We start from the raw sequence: 20,638 nt of genomic DNA, 5'->3' as shown, positions 1-20,638 counted from the left end.
CAAAATCAAAGACATATACTGGAAGAAGTAATGCCAGTTGTCTGTTATGATTCCTCCTTTGTCAACTATTTTAAGTTTTTTTTCCACATTTGTAAATGAGCGAAAGCTACTTTTCATTTGGGGAGGAACAGTTTTTATTTTTTTGTTCATGTTTTTGCTGTATGCATATTATATATTGCAGTTCAGATTTTTTGATTGGAAATAAGAGAGAGACGCCTCAGGACGCTTGTAACATACTTCTGTTAACCAGTCAACAAATAGATCACTACTGAAACCAGCTGTTGGAGATCTAAAATTAATGCTCTGCAGGGTTCATATGTCTAACTTTGTTTTACATGTTTGAAAATTAAAAACTACATCAACACATTGAGCTTACAGGCCCCATGTTGGCTAAAGTGACGTTTCAAAGTTGTTGTTGTTTTTTTGTTTTTTTACGGTAATGATAAAGCAGCTGTGTAGATGTTTGTATTGCTCCATATTTTGTGAATATGAGTGAAAGCTACTTTTCATTTGAGAAGGAACAGTTTTGATTTAATTTTGATTGTTCATGTTCTATCCTGTGTATTGTACACTGCATTTCAGATTTTGGGATTGGAAATAAATAATAATGCACTAACTGCCCAAAAACTGCAAAAAAAAACTTTATTTCCAAGAGCTGCTGTCATATTTATGTGTTATTACATTATCAGCACCAGTTATTACATTTTGAAAGGTTTTTTTTAATATCAGGCCAATAACGTAATAACCAGCCAATAATGTAATGCCTTATTACATTATCGGCAAAAAGGTATTACGTTATTGGCTCAAAAGTTTTATTACATTATTGGCACATTATTACACTATTGGCTTTATTACATTTGAAATGGCCAAAATTATTACGTTATTGGCAGTTATTACGTTATTGGCCGTTATTACGTTTTTGGTTGTAACAAACCCTCTTTTTTACTTTTCATTGTGAATTTGATCAGTATCTGGACTCTATTAAGTTTACTACAAATTCAAAAGCAATCAAAACCATACTCTTTATATGTTATAGTTCAACTTGACAGTGCATAATGTGAAGATATATGAAGATATAAGATAATCATTGTACTTTTTGAAAATGTTAAATTAAAAAAAAAAAATAGTGTGGAACAGCACATACACTGATGGAGTAAATTATAAAAATATCTAGTAATTATTAATTATTTATTAATAATAAAGATGAGTAAGTAAATACATGGAGAATAAAATAAATACATAAATAAAACAGGAGAATAAAACAGGTATGAGGAATAGAATCAGATGCATAGAAAACAATAAGGAAAGGTCAAGACAGTTATAAATAAAAGGTTTTTATTTTTTTATTTCACCTTTATTTAACTAGATAAAAAAGACCCATTGAGGTCAAGACCTCTTTTACATGGGTGACCTGGCCAAGGAAGGCAACAGCACACGTCCACAAATAACACACAAATAACAGTAATCGCAAAATACACATTAAAATGAGAGTGCAAACTGTTTTCGCAAAAGTGCAATAGTGGTGACTTCAGTAACATGTAAAAACAACAACTTCAGTAATAATTTAAAATTTAAAACAAGGGCACATGTAGTTTAAAAACACAGGCACTGCCGAAAGGATTCCCACTGTCGGTCTTTTAGAAAAGAGCGAAAGGCTTCAAGCGAGATAAGTTTGGGCATTTTTAGTTCAAATTACAGTACTGTGAAAGTAGTATTGGTAGTGTGATTCCTGTACTTTTGTAATCATAATACTGAAACAATTTCACATCTGTTCTTTTATTGTGATATCTCTAAAAAGTTTTGGAATGATGTTGAAACTTGTTTTTTTGATGCTGCTAAATCTACATACTCTCTTAGCCTTAAAGATGTTATTTGCTATTATGTTAACTCAGAAGATTGCTCTTGAATACCTGATAAACTTTGTTATCCTATATGCAAAATGTTTTATTCACAAACAAAAATTTGCAAAATCACTACCTAAGATTGCTCCTTTTCTCCTGGAACTTAACTCTTTGCTTAAATCTCTGATTTTGTTAAATAACAAAAAAAGTAATACCTTATTGAGCCATTATGAAAAGTTTTTTTCCTGAAATCCTTCTTTGATTTATTTATTTATTTTTTGTACTCTCGATTTATGTATTATTTAGTTATTTATTTTTTTAAACCATCTCTTGTAATGACTTACTTTGATTTAATATATATAACTACCCCTGATGAAATTAATATACTTTTATGTACTGTCAACAATCTACTGTTTGTTACTGTATATCTGTTGTTTTGTATATTTCAATAATACATTTATATATAAAAAAAGTAATTAGTAGTAGCAATTTATGTCAAATAAGAAAAGTGAACGAACACTGCTGTACTTTAATGTTCAACCATTTGATGCACAACCTGGGTCAAAAGTTTTTTTTTAATATATATTTTTGCAAAAAAATTAATATCGTCATTAATTCTTCAAGATATTCCTCAATTAACTTTTTTTTTTATCATAAAATATCCTTATTCTATTTTCAACTTTATAACTTTTTGAATAAAACCCCTTTTTAATCCCTAACCTTCTGATGCACAATATGGGTAAGAATAAATGACCCATATTCATTTTCTGTGATTTTATGTATGGTTTCCATGATATATCTTTAAAGTAAACTTATTTCATCATTTACTAATCCAATTATGCCGCAAATACTGTATCTTTATTACTGTATTTAGCACAAGTTATTTTTATTTTCCCTTACTTTATAAACATTTCTACATCAAGTTTCCACACACAATTACAGCACTATTTGGCATGGCACATCTACTACATGCAAGTATTGTTTTTCCATTGTTCCAATGTTTCTTTAGAAAGTATTACATTATTGTTATGACATTACAATGGACAACTTCTTCACGGGTGTCCCTCTTGCTGAGACGTTCCTTGACAAGAATCTGACTATTGTCGGGACTTTTCGCCAGAACAAGCCAGACAAACCACCAATCATGAAGCCATCTGAGATTTATAGTTCCGAATTTGGATTGAAAGCCAACATGACCATGGTGAGATATGTGCAGCAGGTGAAGGGAAAGGCTGTTGTCCTCCTGAGCACTATGAATGATGACGAAGCAGCGGATGACATCAGTCAGAAGAAGAAACCAGAACTGATCCAGTACTGCAACAAAACAAAGGGAGGAATGGACAAAATGGGTCAGATGGTTAGCAAGTACGCCAATGTTCCCTGTGCCTGAAGTGCCAAAACAGCCCCACAGCCTCAACCTCCCACCAACTGATATAGGTTGATGAGCTCTGCCATCCTTGGTCAAACTAAAGCAGCAACTATGTGCCCAAACAGCTCAAGGTTGGTCTTATCAGACCAAAGGTGTAACTTCCAAGACTCAAACTTCAGCCGTGGCTCTGGCGTGCTGCAGTGAGCAGAGGTCTACATGGATCATGACCTTGAAGGCATCTGCAATGAAAAGCCATCTCAACAGTCCAGACAAAACAATTTCAGTAACAATTATCTTCACAGACAGATGGGGATTGCTGTTTCTTAATATTTTTCCCTCCAAAGCTTTGAAAATCCTGCAATTTCAACAAAGTTCAGGTTTGTTCTCAACAGAATCTCTTTGTACTTTGCAGTGATGCAGGGTGAAGCTGTTGTAGACGGGGAAATACCTGGAAACGGAGTTACAGTCTTCTCCCTTCAAATGAGAAGCTACTCCTGCAGCTCCTTTTACAGTGTATCCCCAGCGACGTGCAATTTCCATCACACATGAAGCTGATTCATCTGCTCCTTTTGCAACAGTTATCACACAGAATACCTTGCAGTTCAAATTAAATTGCTGGGGAATCTTTTTAATTTTCGTAGACTAAATAATCATTAACATCATGTGCAAAAAACTGCAAACAATCAGCATGAATCATGCACGCCGTCAGGGTCATTGTTAGTAACATACAGTTTAGATTTCAGTGACACAATTCAAACGGTAAGAATTTGTCATTGTTTTTAAACTTTATTCTCCATAGGGGAAGAAACAGTCTGTTCAGATGAGGAAGAAGTTTAACTGCATACAGTATGCAAGAGTGTAGCATAAGAGAACAATTAATAACTGTCTGATCAGGAGCAGTGGTACGTTATTTTTCATAAAAACACAAGGAAATACAAGGTGGAGTACACATGAGCGCCATCGGCCTGTTGCACAGACCGACGCGAACATTTTGATTGGGTAAAGACGGCTGGAGCAGCGTCCCAGGTCAGTCCGTTCAACCGTTCAGTCACTGGTACGGTGTCATGTGTGATCACCGTCAGACTTTCTACAAATGAAAACCAGAATAAATATTGGGCTGTCCTGTTACCATGGTTCCCTAAGGGAAGAGCCCACCAAACACCTGCGCTGGTTACAGATAATTTAATAATAATAACAAAATAAACTTAAAAATACACTTGCAAATGGCGAGCATGATTGCGCCAAAACAACCTATATTGATTTAATCAATTATTTGAGCAATGACCAAGTATTTGCAGGCCTTGCTGAACTTGGCACTTCCACCTCACGAACACTCAACGTGACCTGGGACGCAGCCAGTGATTTGGTAAATGTTAATTGAAGTTCTTCAGTTTTCATATATTCTGTACACAACACGTACTTCCCTTTTACAGATGATGAAAAAGTTCTACCTATCTATTTTATGTACAGCATAATGCAATACCATAATGCCTCAGACTGGATATAATGTAGATAACACTAGCAATACAGTTATAATGAAAGGAGTAACAATATGTATGAAAAGTTCTTTAAAAAAAGAAAAAAAGAAATTGATAACAGTACCTATCAGCCATGTTTCTCTCATAATTAGCCCCCCAGACGATGCCGGGTTGGGCTGCCTTCACTCGTTGGAAGATTATAAACTAAATCTCTTTGAATAACAACACAAATGGGACGAGACGCTGGACTTAGTCTTTCTTTTTCTGGACTCGTCTTTCGGTTTCTGTCACATTCATGCACTCGCTTTGTTTTCTGTGTACGGTCACACGTTTCTCTGTTGGTAGAAAAATACAAACATGAAATATATATATATACACATATATATATATATATTTATAAAAGAAAAAAAAGACGAACGATGACAAACAGGCGTATGGTATCAGCTTCAACAAGTGCTTTGTTTCTGACCCCTCAGCTCCTTTTCTAGACAAGTGTTTCCATCTCACTGCGCTGCAGATTCCTCACATTGAGTACATTCTTGCACCACTCAGTCTCTTTTTTTTTATTCCTCGGTACTTTGGACTCCGAGAAAGAAATGATTCCCCATTGTCTGAGAGGAAGACGAGGGAGTCAGATTATGATTCTTGCCTTTGAGACTTAAATGCAAAGTTTAACCGTAGTCCCAACGCACCACCACGTTTCTTCCTCCTGCTCTTCTTCATTTGCAGTTTTTCCTCTGGCTTCGATGCCAATCAAACACCAAAGACACGTTTTTTCTCTGTTCGTCCTCGGGTTTTACAGTAATCAAATGCACTTGCGTTTTAGTTGCTGTTGTGAGTCTCTCCTTTTCTTCTTTCTCTCCCCCTCGTTTAGGTTTGAACTAAATATTGAAGAATGTCAAGATAAATGTGATCTAGATGCCCTCAAAATTATACTATTCTATGCACCATAAATGTGAAGACTAGTGTACTTTTTTTGTTTCATTTTACAGATATTTTACACCTTCGTCCACCAAAGGTCCCTCCGAGCAGGACTGCTGGTTTAAGTATTTTACACAACTATCACATATGGCAAACATATGACTAATTAATAGTTGATTACCTGTGAATAGTACAGATTTTATTTTAATCATGATCTATGATTAAAAGATCATTAAAGGAGGAAAAAAATAACATTTGAATGTTTTTTTCTAAGTTAGAGGAATGTGCCTCCAGGCTGAAGAATAAGCTACAGAAAGTACCAGCCAGGCCTGGACGCATCCACGCGTTCGTTTGTGTCCAAACTGTTGACCGGTCGACATCCTAGACCAGAAGTTCTGCTCAGAGGAACATAGCAGGTGGACTTTCATAAAATATCTGTGTTTTAACAAGTAATTGATTGCTGTACTCAACATTAGAGCTTCTAAACTGGTTGAATTATTTTGAATTTTGCCTTTTGACTGTATACCAGTCACTTAAAAATGAATATTTACTAATTCCACCAATTATTTTCATCTGCTTCGTGACAGAAGTAAAAACTTCAACATTAAGAAGACTGTAATGATGAATACAGTTATGTTACTTGTTCAGATGGACCTTTTTACACTGCAGACACAATTATTAATCCCATTAGCAGAGTAGGAATATGCAGCCTATGAGTTCATGTGCTCCACCTGTATGGCTGATGTGGAGACAGTCAGGCAGAGGTCTTTATGGGTCACGGGAAGGTCCGCCACCGTGACCGGTTTGTACTGGATTTCACTGGCTGCCACTGTCTTGTACTGGTGCAAATCAAAGGGGCATGGGACCACAGATTCTGTGGGTTGCTGGGTTGGCTGGTAGCTGCCCGGAGGTCCAGCAGTCGGGTTCTGGTTGCTGTTGTTAGGGTTAGTCTGGCTCTGGAGCTGGGCTCCCCGGCCGCCTCCTCTCCCCCGGCCGCGGCCCCGACCCCGGCCTCCCCCGCCCGGCGTCAGGCCCTGGGCCTGCTGAGCAGCCACCGTAGCCGCCACAGTCAAGGGGTCGGGGTTGTGCTTCCTCATGTGTTTCATCAGGTAGGTTTCCTGGAGGAAAACAGGAAAGTAGAGTGCATCAAGGTAGGTAATAAAACACAATTTAACCATTATAAGGGCCCGGGCACTTACAGTGCGAAGGCCCTATTGTATCTGTAGGAATTTCTTTTTTTCTCGTTTTTCTTTTTCCTCGTTTTTCTTTTTCCGACGAAAGGAGGGCCTTTTTTCCCCCTAAACATGCCCCAAAAGTCACCAAATTTTGCACGCAAGCCAGGCCTGGCGAAAAATTTGATATTTAATAGTTTGCATTACTGGGCGTGGCCTAATGACTCAACAGCCCCCCCTAGAAAACTTTGTGCCTCAAGCCCCACAATACGGTTTGACGTACTTGCACGAAAATCGGTACACACCTGTATCATGTCGCAACTTAAAGAAACGTCTCTTGGCGCCATGGCCGAAACCAAACAGGAAGTCTCCCATTTTGAATTAATCATGTAATTTTGCCGCAATTTATGCCATTTCTTTGGCCGCTTCTTCGCCCGAACCGTAACGTGCACCCAGGTGTGTTATACATCAAAATGTGCGTCTCCATCCTGCAACGATGCGCATTACTTTTCTCAGTCAGAAGCGTTACCGTGGCGACTGGGAGGAGGAGCGGGGCAATGATTGACAGGAAAGGGGGAAAAGGACGCGTTTTTCACAGGCAAAAAACACCGTCATAAAAAAAGCCAGGCATGGAGTACTGGAGTGAAGTTTTTCTTGTTACACCCTTTTAGACACATTTGAGGGATATTGGCCAAGACTTTTAATAGTGTTAAAAGCATGTTAAAAATTATGTCACAATACCTTTTAATATAAAGAGTCGTGGGTGGTGTCATCAGACTCTGTTTTGAGTCCTTGAACATATTTTGGTGCAAATTAGCCTCACCCCATCATCTGATAGGGACTATCAAATATCGACCAATTTTCTGCCATAACTTTTGAATGGTTTGACATAAAGAGTCATGAGTGGTGTCATCGGACTTAGTTTTGAGTCCTTGACCTTTATTGGTGAAAAATGCACACGCGAGGCCCGTTCATCGCTGCTTGCAGCTTTAATTGGCATTTGGTTTCTTATCCTGAAAAAGGGAAATATATGTCCTGTAAATCTTGAGCTGCCAGACTGATACAGACTCAGTCAAGAAAATGTTGGTCAAAGTTATTCAAAATGATTCCTCTAAGAATCTAAACAAAACACATTTTTGGATTCAGTAACATACAGAACAGATGATAAAATCAAATAACTATGATAATGCTTGTTCTTTTGTGTTGGAGTGTCAAGTTTAGCTATAGTCAACGTCAACATGATAAATGGCTTAAACTCTGACTGCGCTAAATGGGGATGAATGAATGAATGAATGAATGAATGAGTGGAAAAAAACAGATATTTAGATAAGATACCAGATTCTGCAATAACTATCTGGAGGAAACTCCTTTTACCGAGGGTTATGTCCTATTATGAATAACAGTATTCGCAGCAAAGGATTTATAAACCCATCTGAAAGCAGGACTCGTGTTTTACAGGTGCATCACAGAAAGACAGCAGTCTGTAAAACGATCTGATATCTGATGAGGGAGGAGTCGGGGTAGCGTACCGATGTGTAGGATCTGTTACAGAGGCCACAGGAGAACAGCTTGGCATGTTTGACGGTGTGTGTGGACAGATGCACCTCCAGGCTGGCAGCGTCCGTGTAACCACGGTTACAGTTGTGGCACTTGAACGGCTTGTCTTTGTTGTGCTGCCGACGGTGAGACTGAAAGGAGACATTTAATAGCTGAGTTACAAATATGAATGCTGGATCAATCAAAAACAAGTTACACGTGAACCAGAAATTAAGTCTAGATTTGTGTTTGAAGTATTTAGTCTAAAATGAAGAGAAGGAGCCGTGTCATGTGGAGGGATGGACCTGAATATCCAATTTTTACTTTTTTGTTTGGTGAAAATTAGGCTTTTGATTTGGATATGCAGATTTAAAACACATTTTTTGCTTTTGCGAACAGCCAGTTACAGCAGTCTCAATGACCATCTTCAGTAACAATGCTACAGTTCATCCACTGTTAAGAGGATGTCAGCATGCGCCAAAACTCAGCTGTGCCACACTTTAAATGAACTGACATTTATTCCTGGACAAAAAAATTATTTCCAAAGACAAAGTTCAATCTGGTCCATTTCTGTTTGGTCTCGCACACATTAATCACTTGTTTTCTCTTGTGCTTCTAAACAGATTAAGAGTCACACACGCTTTCACAGCGTCACATGATAAATTACATAAAATGGTATACGAGTCTTCTAGAGGGGGATTTAAGGGACATCAGGGAGCCAGAAACCTGAGTATTCACTCACCTGCAGGTTCGACAACTGAGTAAAAGCTTTCTCACAACCAGGATGATTACACTTGTAAGGGCGATCACCGGTATGAATTCTGGAAAAGAAAAAAGATCAATGAATTGTTTTTAGTCAGCTCTATAGCGAAGGACACACAATAGTCCTGTGTTTGCAACAAAGCCACACTGCACACAGAGCAGGACAGAAGCAGCAAAACTAGTGATGCACCGAAATGAAAATTTGTGGCCGAAACCGAAACCGAAAATAATAATAAACACTTGGCCGAATACCGAACATGGTTCTTTGCAGTTTTTCATTTATTTTGCCAATTTTTTCACCATTGCATAAATCAAATAAATTTGATTTAGGCATGCTTTTCAAAGAAAAAAATCTTTCACAAAATTACAAGGTAGAAAATATTCATTGAACATAAAAAACTGAACATTTTTATATTTCCCAGCATTGTTGTTTTGGTTCCACCTCCTGGTGAATGTTAGGTAAAATTCTTATGTGGTTACTTTTTGGTTGGCCAACGATTTATGTTTGTGGTGCGCAACCGTTATAGGGGCGGCCAGTCTATTTCCTTATATTACAACGCCGTTATTAATTGTTCGTTTTTTTTCCCACTTATTCCACCGAACACCAAAAGTGTTTTTTTTGCCATTTTCGGCCAAACAATTTCGGTTACCGAACAAACGGTGCATCACTAAGCAAAACTAATTCCATCCCTTCTAATATTTTAGGTCCTTCCACTTCTAATCGTGCTGCCTGAAGAAGGAGTTTATTTTGGAAAAATAAATTACTTTGCAATGATCTGATGCAATTTTGTGGCTACTCATGCCTTGAAAGCACTCTACACCTGTCTTAAGTTAATTCTAAGACTAAACCAAAAGCTTTGGATTAAACGATGCAGCTAGCAACGCAGTCTGCCAATGACCCATTCATTAGGGAAACTTCTGAAACGGCTCCTTATATTGATATAAGTAATCAATAGTAGGAGATCAATGAAGGAAGGAGATTATTAAGAGCCAGATCTTGGTTGATGCTCCAAAAAACATTGAAAAATATCCAACAATCAACGTGAAACAATGTTCCATAGACCTGCTCCCGTGCATGCACTGAAAACAAGACAGCAGAGAGTTGAAAGCCCAGCCCGGCCCGGCCCAGTACCGTGTGTGCTGCTGTAGGTGACTGAGCTGCCTGAATGTTTTCTGGCAGTAGCTGCAGCTGTAGGGCTTGGCCCCGGTGTGGATGCGGATGTGCTGGGACAGGTAGCTGGAGTTGGCAAACGACTTGGAGCAGTGGGGACACTTGTGGGGCTTGGCCTCAGTATGGTTTCTAACTCGGCAAGCCGGGATCGGAGGGTCGAGGGGGTGGAGGGGAGAGAGAAACACAGAGAGAGAGAGAGACAGCGAGAGATTTTTAAGCTACAGCATGACCAAACTTCACGTAGAACCGAAGACCAAATCATGCGTGAAAGTTTAAAGGATCTGCGATCAGTTACGTCGATCGCAGATCGTCGAGTTTAACGGTGTGCTCTTTGTGCTGTGTCTGAGTTGTGAAAACACAGAACTAACATACAGCAAGCACAGTCACACTTCCCTCTTTCTCTCCCTCTCTCTCGCTCTCTTTCTCTCTCTCTCTCTCTCTCTCTCCAGGTGGTGTGTCCAGCTGTGAGTGGAGTGTGAGTGTGGGTTTTCTGACGCTACTTCAGTCAAGCTGCAATGTGATTCAAAGGGGGAGGGGGGCGGCGGATCGGAGGAGCACAGCTTCCTGTTTGAAATTAAAAGCTCAAACAATGACAATGAGGGAAATGAAGATGTGACCATCAAGATCCCACGAAAAATAAATACATTTACCCAAATGATGAAAGTATGGAGGTGAGGAATGTTCTTTGGTCACTTACATCATATATGACTGCGTTTACATGCAGTCAATAACCCTTTTAAAATCTGAATATTAGCAATAACCCGGTTTTGCACGGCCATGTAAACACCAATAACCTCTTTGGATAACCCGAATTTGCTCATGACCCCTGGGTTTCTCCTTTTAAAACCCGAATATTTGGTCATGTAAACGTCTAACGGGATATCACGATCAAACGGAACATGAATTTGTTTTCTGCGTGTGAGGAGTGAGGATGAGACTAATCATTTTATAAATGTAATGAAGGATATGAACATTTTGGCATTTGTAGACGCTAGAAAGTACCGGGATAGCGAGATTTACAAGAAGTTGAGCGAAGCAGCATTTGTTTTGAATTTGGATACAGGAAGAAGAAGCGGAAATGACGGGAATTGCGTCATGATGTTCTCCGCACGTCGCTGTTTTAATGGAGATATCCCTAATGATTAATTACCATGTATACAGGGATAACCATGTTTGCTCACGCATGTAAACGGAATATTCTGAATGTTTCAGTAACCGGAATATTAGCAATAACCCGAATTTTGACTGCATGTAAACGTAGTCAATGATATATGAATATTGTTGACGTGTAAAAACATCCAGGTAAACTAAGTGTAGTAAAATGTCAGTGAACGTAAGGAGGGCGTATTATTTTAAACTATAATTCCCAGTTAAATAATATGATATAACCCCTATTGTCATTATCCAGACACCTGAACGAGTGAAGAGTTAAAAAAAGGTATCAGAGTGAAGACCCGCTGCACGAGCTGCCACTAGTTAATTTGTTGAATAGATTCCCGTTTCAAAAATTACTCAGGCTTTGGGTTTAGAATAATGCCGTTTAAAAATCGATATACACAGAAAAGACAAAAAAATATTTTTACTATTGCAGTCTTGTTAGCCTCAATGTGCTGAAAGCTGTTATGTACCCATAAAAATAGATGTAAATCCAGTTAATTTTCCGAGTTTCTGGTTTAATTGGAGTAATTGTTTAATTGGATGATGGACGTCATCCCACTTTGGGTCCTGCACGTTTCAGAGCCTGCATGAGAAACTTTACAACTTTGTTCTTTTCAGTTAATATCCGTGGTCATTTCATGTCAGCCCAACGGTGATTAAATCGTTTCCCAATTCACTTAAAAACCAAAAGTACCAGCAGGTAAAAGGGGACTTTCTAGTTGACAAACTCTTTCCACTGAAAATCCCTGTTTATAAATGTAAATGCTGTATATATGTAGCAAAAACTCTACTTTCAAATATTATTTTGAATTAATTTTCGATTTTAACTGAAGATTAAAAAAAAAACAACAACACTAGACTGCAGGGGGGGGGGTTCTATCAAAGAGGGAATGTCTGAAGAAATAGATGAGAAGGTAACGGCAGCATGCACCAACTTGCGATGTGAAAGTACCGTCTGGTGACAAGTCCAAACATAAACTGGTGTAGCATCCATCCACTGTATATAGAAGCAAAGCTCATCCTGACTAGGAATGAATAATCCAAAGTGAATTCATTTTCACAGATAAATTGGTACAATAACTCTCCACCGTAAATTAATTTAGGTTTGTTATGAGTTTTACAAGAGCTTTACACTGTCAATACTTTCCCCAAAGACCCAAGCCCAGCATCATATCCTGCCCTTTGTCCGTCACCACGCAGACGTCCATGCACATGCTTGAAACTGACATTACAAACCCAATCAAGCACACACTCTCTCACACACACAGGACCTCTAAATATGGTCCACCCAGCCCGGCCCGGCCCAGTACCGTGTGTGCTGCTGTAGGTGACTGAGCTGCCTGAACGTCTTCTGGCAGTAGGTGCAGGTGTAGGGCTTGGCCCCGCTGTGGATGCGGATGTGCTGGGACAGGTAGCTGGAGTTGGCAAACGACTTGGAGCAGTGGGGACACTTGTGGGGCTTGGCCTCGGTGTGGGACTTGGCGTGGATCTGCATGTCTGACTTGCTGAAGAACGTAACTGCACACATTCGACACCTTGGCAGGTGAAAAGTGAGATGCAGGTGAATAGTTGTTGTTAAGTAAAAACAGCAGTAAGTAACAGAGAACATATAGAGGGAATGCATTGACGTCACTTCCCCACTGGACCAGCCCCTTACTCGCACGAGTGGCAAACATGGCTGCAACTAGTGGAGAAACTGTGGAAAAGAGGGGATAACAGCTGATTATGGGCTTAAATTAAAGGCAGTTGGACTTGACAGTGACCCGTACAGTTACCCCAAGAACCAGTGGTCCATGGACATTAATATTTGGCCACAAATCCAGTTTCCTGATATTTATATGTACTTAATTTCTACGCCGGGGACATACATGAAGCAAAGCTTGAAGGCATACAAAGGTCTTGACGCTTGGTCCTACTTCAAGGCAGGATTTGTTGGCGAAATTAAAGTGATGAGGACACCGAACTTTATGAATTGACCGTTTAACGTTAGCTACCCAAAAACCCAACATTACCTGATACAAAACGGGAACCACGAATCCACATTTCTGTGCCTGGAATCAATTTGTTTCTGCGAATTGCAGCGATCCATTTGTTACTCTTAAGCTTATTTTTCGTCAGTCTGCAAAACGATAACTCTGATTTCTTGCTAAATCTATGAGTACAGTCGATCACACAACAGCTCTTTCCCATTTTAGATGTTTTCTAGTTGCTCAAACTGAAAGTTTACGCTGCCACTCAGTCTTTCTGCCACTCAGTGGGCGTAACCCGCTGTGAAGTCGCATTTGTGACGTCATGCACATTCCCTCTATATTAGTAGGCAAATCAATAATGCTTTTCTTTGATTCTTCCACTACCTGTAGGATTTAGGGCCATCTTTGCTGGTGTGATCATCCTCATCATTTGACAGATCATATGGGTCAGCAGTGTGGTGCTGGAGCCCAAGAAAAAGAAAGACTCATTGTAAGCTATAATGTATACAACACCAGTAAATGTGTAAAATTACACACAACATAAAACATCAAGGTCAGAGGAAGCTCACCTGTCCACCAGCAGCAAGGTGGGCCAATATCAATGCATCGCTCCCTGGAGGGAGGACCCCACCCATCCGGCTCATCACCTGCTTGCTCTTCCGGCCTCGCTTTGAGGGCGTCGGCATGACAACTGCAGGGCCAACATCCTCTTTCTTATCTGAAAAGAAAGGAACAGAAAATGATGAATGGAGGGGTGCTGGATGAAAAGAGCCTGGCTTGTTAATACTTCAAAATAATCAGATACATCATCAATATATATTACATTAAGAAAAATATGTATTTATGAATCAACAACACACAAAAACATACACTAATGAATACATTTTGATTTGAAAATACTTTGTGGAAAGTTAAATGAGATTAACAAACCATGCTGAAAAGGTATACTTTTTTAATGAAACTTAAATCAATATATTTAACAGACATACAGCAAGTACATAGATCTGTCCAGCTCAAAAGTTCCTTGAAAAAACCTCCGTCATTTAACAATCTCCTGCTGCAGACAGAAATACAACCAGAAACTGAGTTACGCAGGGAGGAAGCCATATATCAACCCTGTGCAGAATCACCAGCGAGATCTCTGGCCACAAACACATTTCAGAAGAACAGAAAACAAGCGGACACGTGTTCTGTGATTAGTTGAGTCTATGTTCTGGTTTGCATTTGTGGAAAACAGATGTTGGATTCCATGTGCCAAAGAAGAGAAAGAACATCCAAACTATGATCAGTTAAAGGTGCAAAAGGCAGCGTCTGTGATGGTATGAGAGGGAATCAGTTCCTAATGGTGGTATAGATGACTTCCTTGATGTTATTTATTTTTTGTGCGAGCAGAAACGATAAACAACTTTTGGAAAAACTTGGGATGGTTCATGTCAAACATTGTCAAGTCACTGAAACCAAAAATCTACTCTTATAGCACACAGTCAATGTGTCTACACCCAGTATATTAGACTTGGTCTGGTCTTTAGTCAGTTTGTATGATAAAAAAATGACCAAAAAAAAACAAACATAAAAAGATATTAATAATTAAAATATGTTTTACACATGAATTCAGTAAATCAAATGCACAGATATGTCATATCACACAATTACAACGTTCTTCCGTCAAGAAACTATTTAATAGAACAATGATTTATCTGCAAATAACAAAAAATATATTCAAAAACTCAATAAATTACAAAGAAATACATCTATTCAAGGCAGAGATAAGCATTTGCAGAGTTTAAGGCATTGAGGTGTCAAAAAAAGCACCAAAAAACATTTACAGAATTATTAGTGCAATGAATGCCATTACTTTTTATTTATTTTTCATTTGTGGCATTAGGTTCTCTGCTGTTTATAGAAATAGTTCTAGAGTTTTCAAATGTCTGTTGAATGAAAACGTCTCAACCCCCTATGTAATTGATTTTAGCCTTGGCGTCTCTTACTGCTCCTTAATACTTTTCAGGTGTGATTCAGCGCTGGTTGTGTTAAAACCTGCTGTTCTCTTTCCTCAAATATATCAGTGTAACTTACAATGACTTGCAGACTTACAATAGCAGAAGTTCATCGATGGAGAGTGTTTGTGTGTGTGTGTGTGTGTGTGTGTGTGTGTGTGTGTGTGTGTGTGTGTGTGTGTGTGTGTGTGTGTGTGTGTGTGTGTGTGAGAGAGAGTAAGTGACCGACCTTTGGTCTAGATTTTTCCTCTTACTTAAAATGTATACCGTACCAATTGAAATATTGTATTCAGCAGGAATATACCGGTAATGTATTTTACATATTTTGAAATAGGTAATGTGCTGTATATGTGTATTACCTGCATTTGATGGGTGAAGTGCAGACACTATCATGGTGGTGGCAGTGTGGTGTCCGGTAACAAACGACTGCGTCGAGGCCGTAGGGACCAGAGTACCCTGGGGGGTGGTGATCACCAGACCCGCTGAGTGAGGAAACAAAAACTGTGATTTGAAAATGAATAACATGTTTAATATTGACATATTAGACTTTTGTACCAGCTATGAATGTCTAAGGTTGGATGTAGTGACAAAGACTATAAAGAATTTTTTTAACAATGCTATTTTTTCCAACACGTTTCACCACACGATCTACCAACATGTCACTGGTTTAATCTGTTTATGGACATTCTATTATGGAACTTTCAGTGACAAGAAATAATGGTGCAGGACCCAGGACATTAAAAATATGGACACATGCCATTGAAAACCTGAAAGAACTGAATATTGACTGAACATTTATCAATTATAATTTTTTTTTTTTTTTTGCTTTTTCTTGTCTTGCTTGTTTTGTCCTGTTGTTGTGTTATTGTTGTCTTGTTGGATTGTTACAGGGTGGGTGGGGGGACGGTTGACTTAAAGGTGCTATACAATTGCATCCATAACTGTTCAATTTAATTGTATGCATCAACAAAATAATACAAAACAGTTGATCACAAAAAAGAAAACAAAAACTGTGAATAACATGTCTAATATTGACATATTAGACTTTTGTACCAGCTATGAATGTCTAAGGTTGGATGTAGTGACAAAGACTATAAAGAATTTAGTTGTTTTTTTTTAACAATACTATTTGGAAAATGACACTAGTATTTACCGACACTATATACTGAAAAACATGTGACATTAACATAAGTAGCACCTGCTGATGAATAATCATTGGGTTTCTTTCTCTACAGCAACTTAATTGGGAAATGTCACAACCCAGGCACAAAAAAAAAAAAAAGGTCATGACTCTTCACTTACCGGCAGTCATGATACCCGTGGAGGGAACAGGCACAACAGTGACATTCTGGGAGGTGTGTGAAGGGTGGAGATGTCCCCCGACCGCACTCAAAGATACATTAGTGTTTCCACCGCCACCTCCTTCCTGTTTGGGCACCACCCGCACCCCAGGCCCTCCATCCACCGAGCTCGGGATGGCGAGCACGGCTGTGGGATAGTGAGGAGATGAGGTGGAAGACGCAGACGAGTGAGGAAAAGGGGGCGCATTGTTCTTCTCTTGACCCATCTGCTCCTTTGCCTTGTTCAGGAACATGGCGTTCTCGATCTAGACAGCAGTGAGTAGAGGAAGGAGAGATGGAGGGGTGAAATTATAAAAGGGGGGAGGAAATGATGATAGTGAAAGTAAAATGATTCATGAGGGTGGCAGGGTGGGGATGGAGTGATGAAATGATCAGAGGAAGTGAGAATAGTGAAGGAAATGATGAAGTGTAAATGAGGAGGCTTGCAAGAGATGAGGACATGGGATGAGAAGTGAGGAGAGGGGAAAGAACAATGTGATGACAAACAAAAGATGGGACATATAGATGGAGGGAACGTGAGACAGGTTGAAAGAGGCAGAAGGACAGAGGAAATTACAATTGAAGAAAAAGCATTGGGAAGAATAGTCAAACATGTTAAAAGTTCAGAAAAGAGACAGAGAGCAAAATAAAAAGGGGGAGGAGGTGACAAGGATACCAGGATGTGTCCATATGAAATGGAGAAGAAATAGTACGTTGCATGTACCAAGGATGAGGAGAAGAAGAGAAGAGGAGAAGAAAGCCATGGGAGAAAAGAGAAAACACCATCATGGTGAGATGCAAAAAGTAAGCATGAAAATTAGGAAAAGTGACAAATAGGAAATGAAAAGATGAGAGAGGAGAGGGACAGGAGTGATCACGTGATCAAGTAAATTCACAAAGGAAAAAGAATACTCAGAGACTTCACTGTGACCTCAACTTCAGCAACTAAGCTAACATTGAATGATTGTGTTATAGAAAATAAATCAGATTCAAATCATTGTTTGGTGCCTAGTCATCTTTAAAGTATCTCCATAACAGTCAAAGAGATATATTGCTTCAGCCTATCTTTTGCCAGAACACATACGACTATACCATGTATATTTCAAGACAATTCCAACAATAAGGTTGTCTCTACCTGTCCTTGTACAGTGGGGACGGGAGACCAAAAGTATGATGAGTTGAAATGGGAATCGTCCATTATTTCTGTAATTAAAAAGCAACACACTTAGAAAACACCTGTCCTCCCCCTCCTCATTGATTTTTTGTTTAATTTTTTTATTGTCACATGAAAGGAGACCATGCATGGCTGCACGTAAGACATCTTAGCATGTTTCCTTTCCATGCATCCTCTTCTCCACACTTGTACAAATTGAACATTTTGAGTTTAAGAATCAGAGTAAAACTAGACAGCAAATGTTAAAACATTTTTTATGTTTACTTTACACAACAAATAACTGCATTGAGAGACCCCCGATGCAAATCTGGGTGGCTGAAGGGACATATTTTCTTTTTCATTAACTAATCTAATGTATAGAGAAGTGCATGTGAAAGGAATCAGGCAAAGATGTCCATCCCAATGGGGATGCATGTACACATTTCTACATAAAGACAGATAGAAAAGAGTTAAGAAAATATTAATGATCATCTGTCTTTCTTTTTTTTCTTGTTAATTAACACAGCCCATGCACTTCTAGTCTCTTACATAAAATGTGTTGCCATGACCAAATCAAACAATCTTGAAGTGGCTGCTTTATCAGCAACATGTGAGTGATCAGTTTGGAAAAACAAAAGCCGATGTTGACTGAAAATATGTTAGAAATGACAGCTTTTATGAAAAAGTGCACGTTTTCTCACTGCACTCGTTTTACATCCATTGAACCTATAACGTATTTTCCTCGTTTGTCTCCCACTGACACGTTTTCATTTTTTCTCAGAACGGAAAGAAAAGGAAGTACAGGACTGTCTCAGAAAATTAGAATATTGTGATTGTCTGTAATGCAATTACAAAAACAAAAACGTCATACATTCTGGATTCATTACAAATCAACTGAAATATTGCAAGCCTTTTATTATTTTAATATTGCTGATCATGGCTTACAGCTTAAGAAAACTCAAATATACTATCTCAAAAAATTTGAATATTCTGGGAATCTTAATCTTAAACTGTAAGCCATAATCAGCAATATTAAAATAATAAAAGGCTTGCAATATTTCAGTTGATTTGTAATGAATCCAGAATGTATGACATTTTTTTTTTATTTTTAATTGCATTACAGAAAATAAAGAACTTTATCACAATATTCTAATTTTCTGAGACAGTCCTGTATATAGTTTGATTGCTCTAGGTTGGCATGCATGTGCACTTTATTGGCCAAAGAAAAAAATTATTTTGAAACAGTTATTCTTTCTGGATGCATGGGGATATTATGGATGCCATGCAGTTATAAAAATAAATAATTAAAAAAAGGCATGCGTGTAAGCTGAACTGGCGGTTTATAACCGATTTCTGTTAGGCTGTTTAGTGCAGCATGGAAAGCCCATGAAAAAAAATAAAATGTCACCATAACATATCTCGAAACATATTTTGTAAGCGCAATATATATCATGCAACACAACTCTGCATTGTTTTCCACGAGCTTCCGCTCTCCCCTGCATCTGCAAAACCACATTAATAATAACAATAACAAAAAGAAGAAGTGTTCATGACAGATAAATACATTCTCCACGTTTAGTTGTGCCGCAACTCTGCTAAAAGGGGGCGTTATTGGTGTATTTCAGTGCTCTGAGAGCCATTTTTTGGATGAGAGGGAACACTGCTAGTCGAGAGCTAGAGCAGTGAAATCTGGGTAGAAAAAAATGAATTTGAAGGGGAACAAATGTTGACATTGGAAATCATCCTGCAGGATCGGGCTGCGGCTCCTAACCTGCTATCAGGAGCCATTTGTTTAGCCACAAACTAAGCTTTAGCAGCCGGGGCTAACTATCCTCCATTAATTTTCCTCCTTTTGTTCGCTGGCTCGGTCTAGCTGCACGCAGGCCTTTACACTGCTAACTGGAGCGGTTTGCAGCTGATCTTCCTCCATTCCTGCTCACTCCCTGCTCATCTCGCAGAGAAGAGAAAGGAAAAAAAAAAAAAAAAAATCACAAATGAAAAAAAAAAAAAAAAAAAACAAGACCCCAAAAAAAAACGCGTTGCAGAAGTTGAAAAAAAATCGCAAGTGAAAAAAAAAAAAAAAAAAAAAAAACAAGACAGAAAAAAAAAAAAATCAGCTTCGCGCAGACTTCCGGCTACTGGCTCGACGGCTCTCAGACACACTGGGGGGAAAAAACAGTTAATTAACAACTGACTTATAACTCCTGCGTTAATTACCGGTGAACTGGACTCCCCGGCAACCCCCCCGTAGCTTCCTCGGGTCGGGACAGTTAGGAAACTTTGTCCAAATCCGCCCCACAAAAGCCCTCAGTTAGGCCTTTTTTTCTTCGATTTTTTCCTTTTTTTCCCTCCAGTTCTTTTCACAGACGTCGAGTCGGACGGAGTTAGACAGCACACCTTCCGGTTGTCTCATTCAAAATAAAGTTCCGGGCTTCATACAGCTGCTTTAATTTTATCGGTATTAAAAAATCGATATCAATCATAAATTCAATCACATGGTTGTCTTTTAGTCTAAGTGTATACGACAATTTTAAGACATAGTGGGTTCATTTGACCACAAAACACAGATGATAATAATACTTTGCCAAATGTCTATTATTATGATAATCAGTTTCTGCTGGGCTCACTGAGTTTTACTCTCAAAACAGCATAGTTGGATTTTACCACGGTTTTTTTGTCTGATTTCTGAGTAACGAATTCATTAACTTCCTGTACCAGATTGTGTGTGATCTTGGTTAATTTGACACAACACCAAACGTCCAGACAGCAT

General features: G+C 38.7%; 1 protein-coding gene across 3 annotated transcripts; it reads right to left on the bottom strand.

Moving 5' to 3' along the window:
* Positions 1-3,976: 3,976 nt before the first annotated feature.
* On the bottom strand, positions 3,977-20,235 carry znf384a (zinc finger protein 384 a). Of its 3 annotated transcripts, none has more exons than XM_061741381.1 (11): positions 20,086-20,235; positions 17,851-17,918; positions 16,678-16,981; positions 15,735-15,857; positions 13,948-14,096; positions 13,763-13,839; positions 12,719-12,943; positions 10,212-10,379; positions 9,060-9,138; positions 8,311-8,469; positions 3,977-6,727 (listed from the first exon to the last, which is right to left on the bottom strand). In XM_061741381.1, exons 2-11 carry the CDS (start codon positions 17,911-17,913, stop codon positions 6,320-6,322), a joined length of 1,755 nt encoding a protein of 584 aa, XP_061597365.1. In that variant the 5' UTR covers positions 17,914-17,918; positions 20,086-20,235; the 3' UTR covers positions 3,977-6,319. The 3 variants fall into 3 exon arrangements, with proteins under 3 accessions (XP_061597365.1, XP_061597366.1, XP_061597367.1); XM_061741382.1 differs by lacking the exon at positions 20,086-20,235 and adding an exon at positions 19,640-19,834; XM_061741383.1 differs by lacking the exon at positions 10,212-10,379.
* Between the last annotated feature and the right edge of the window lie 403 nt (positions 20,236-20,638).

This window comes from Cololabis saira, chromosome 15 (assembly GCF_033807715.1).
Source record: "Cololabis saira isolate AMF1-May2022 chromosome 15, fColSai1.1, whole genome shotgun sequence".
NCBI lineage: Eukaryota > Metazoa > Chordata > Actinopteri > Beloniformes > Belonidae > Cololabis > Cololabis saira.
The sequence above is the reverse complement of the archived record's forward strand: the minus strand, read 5'-3'. Positions and strand labels throughout refer to the sequence as shown.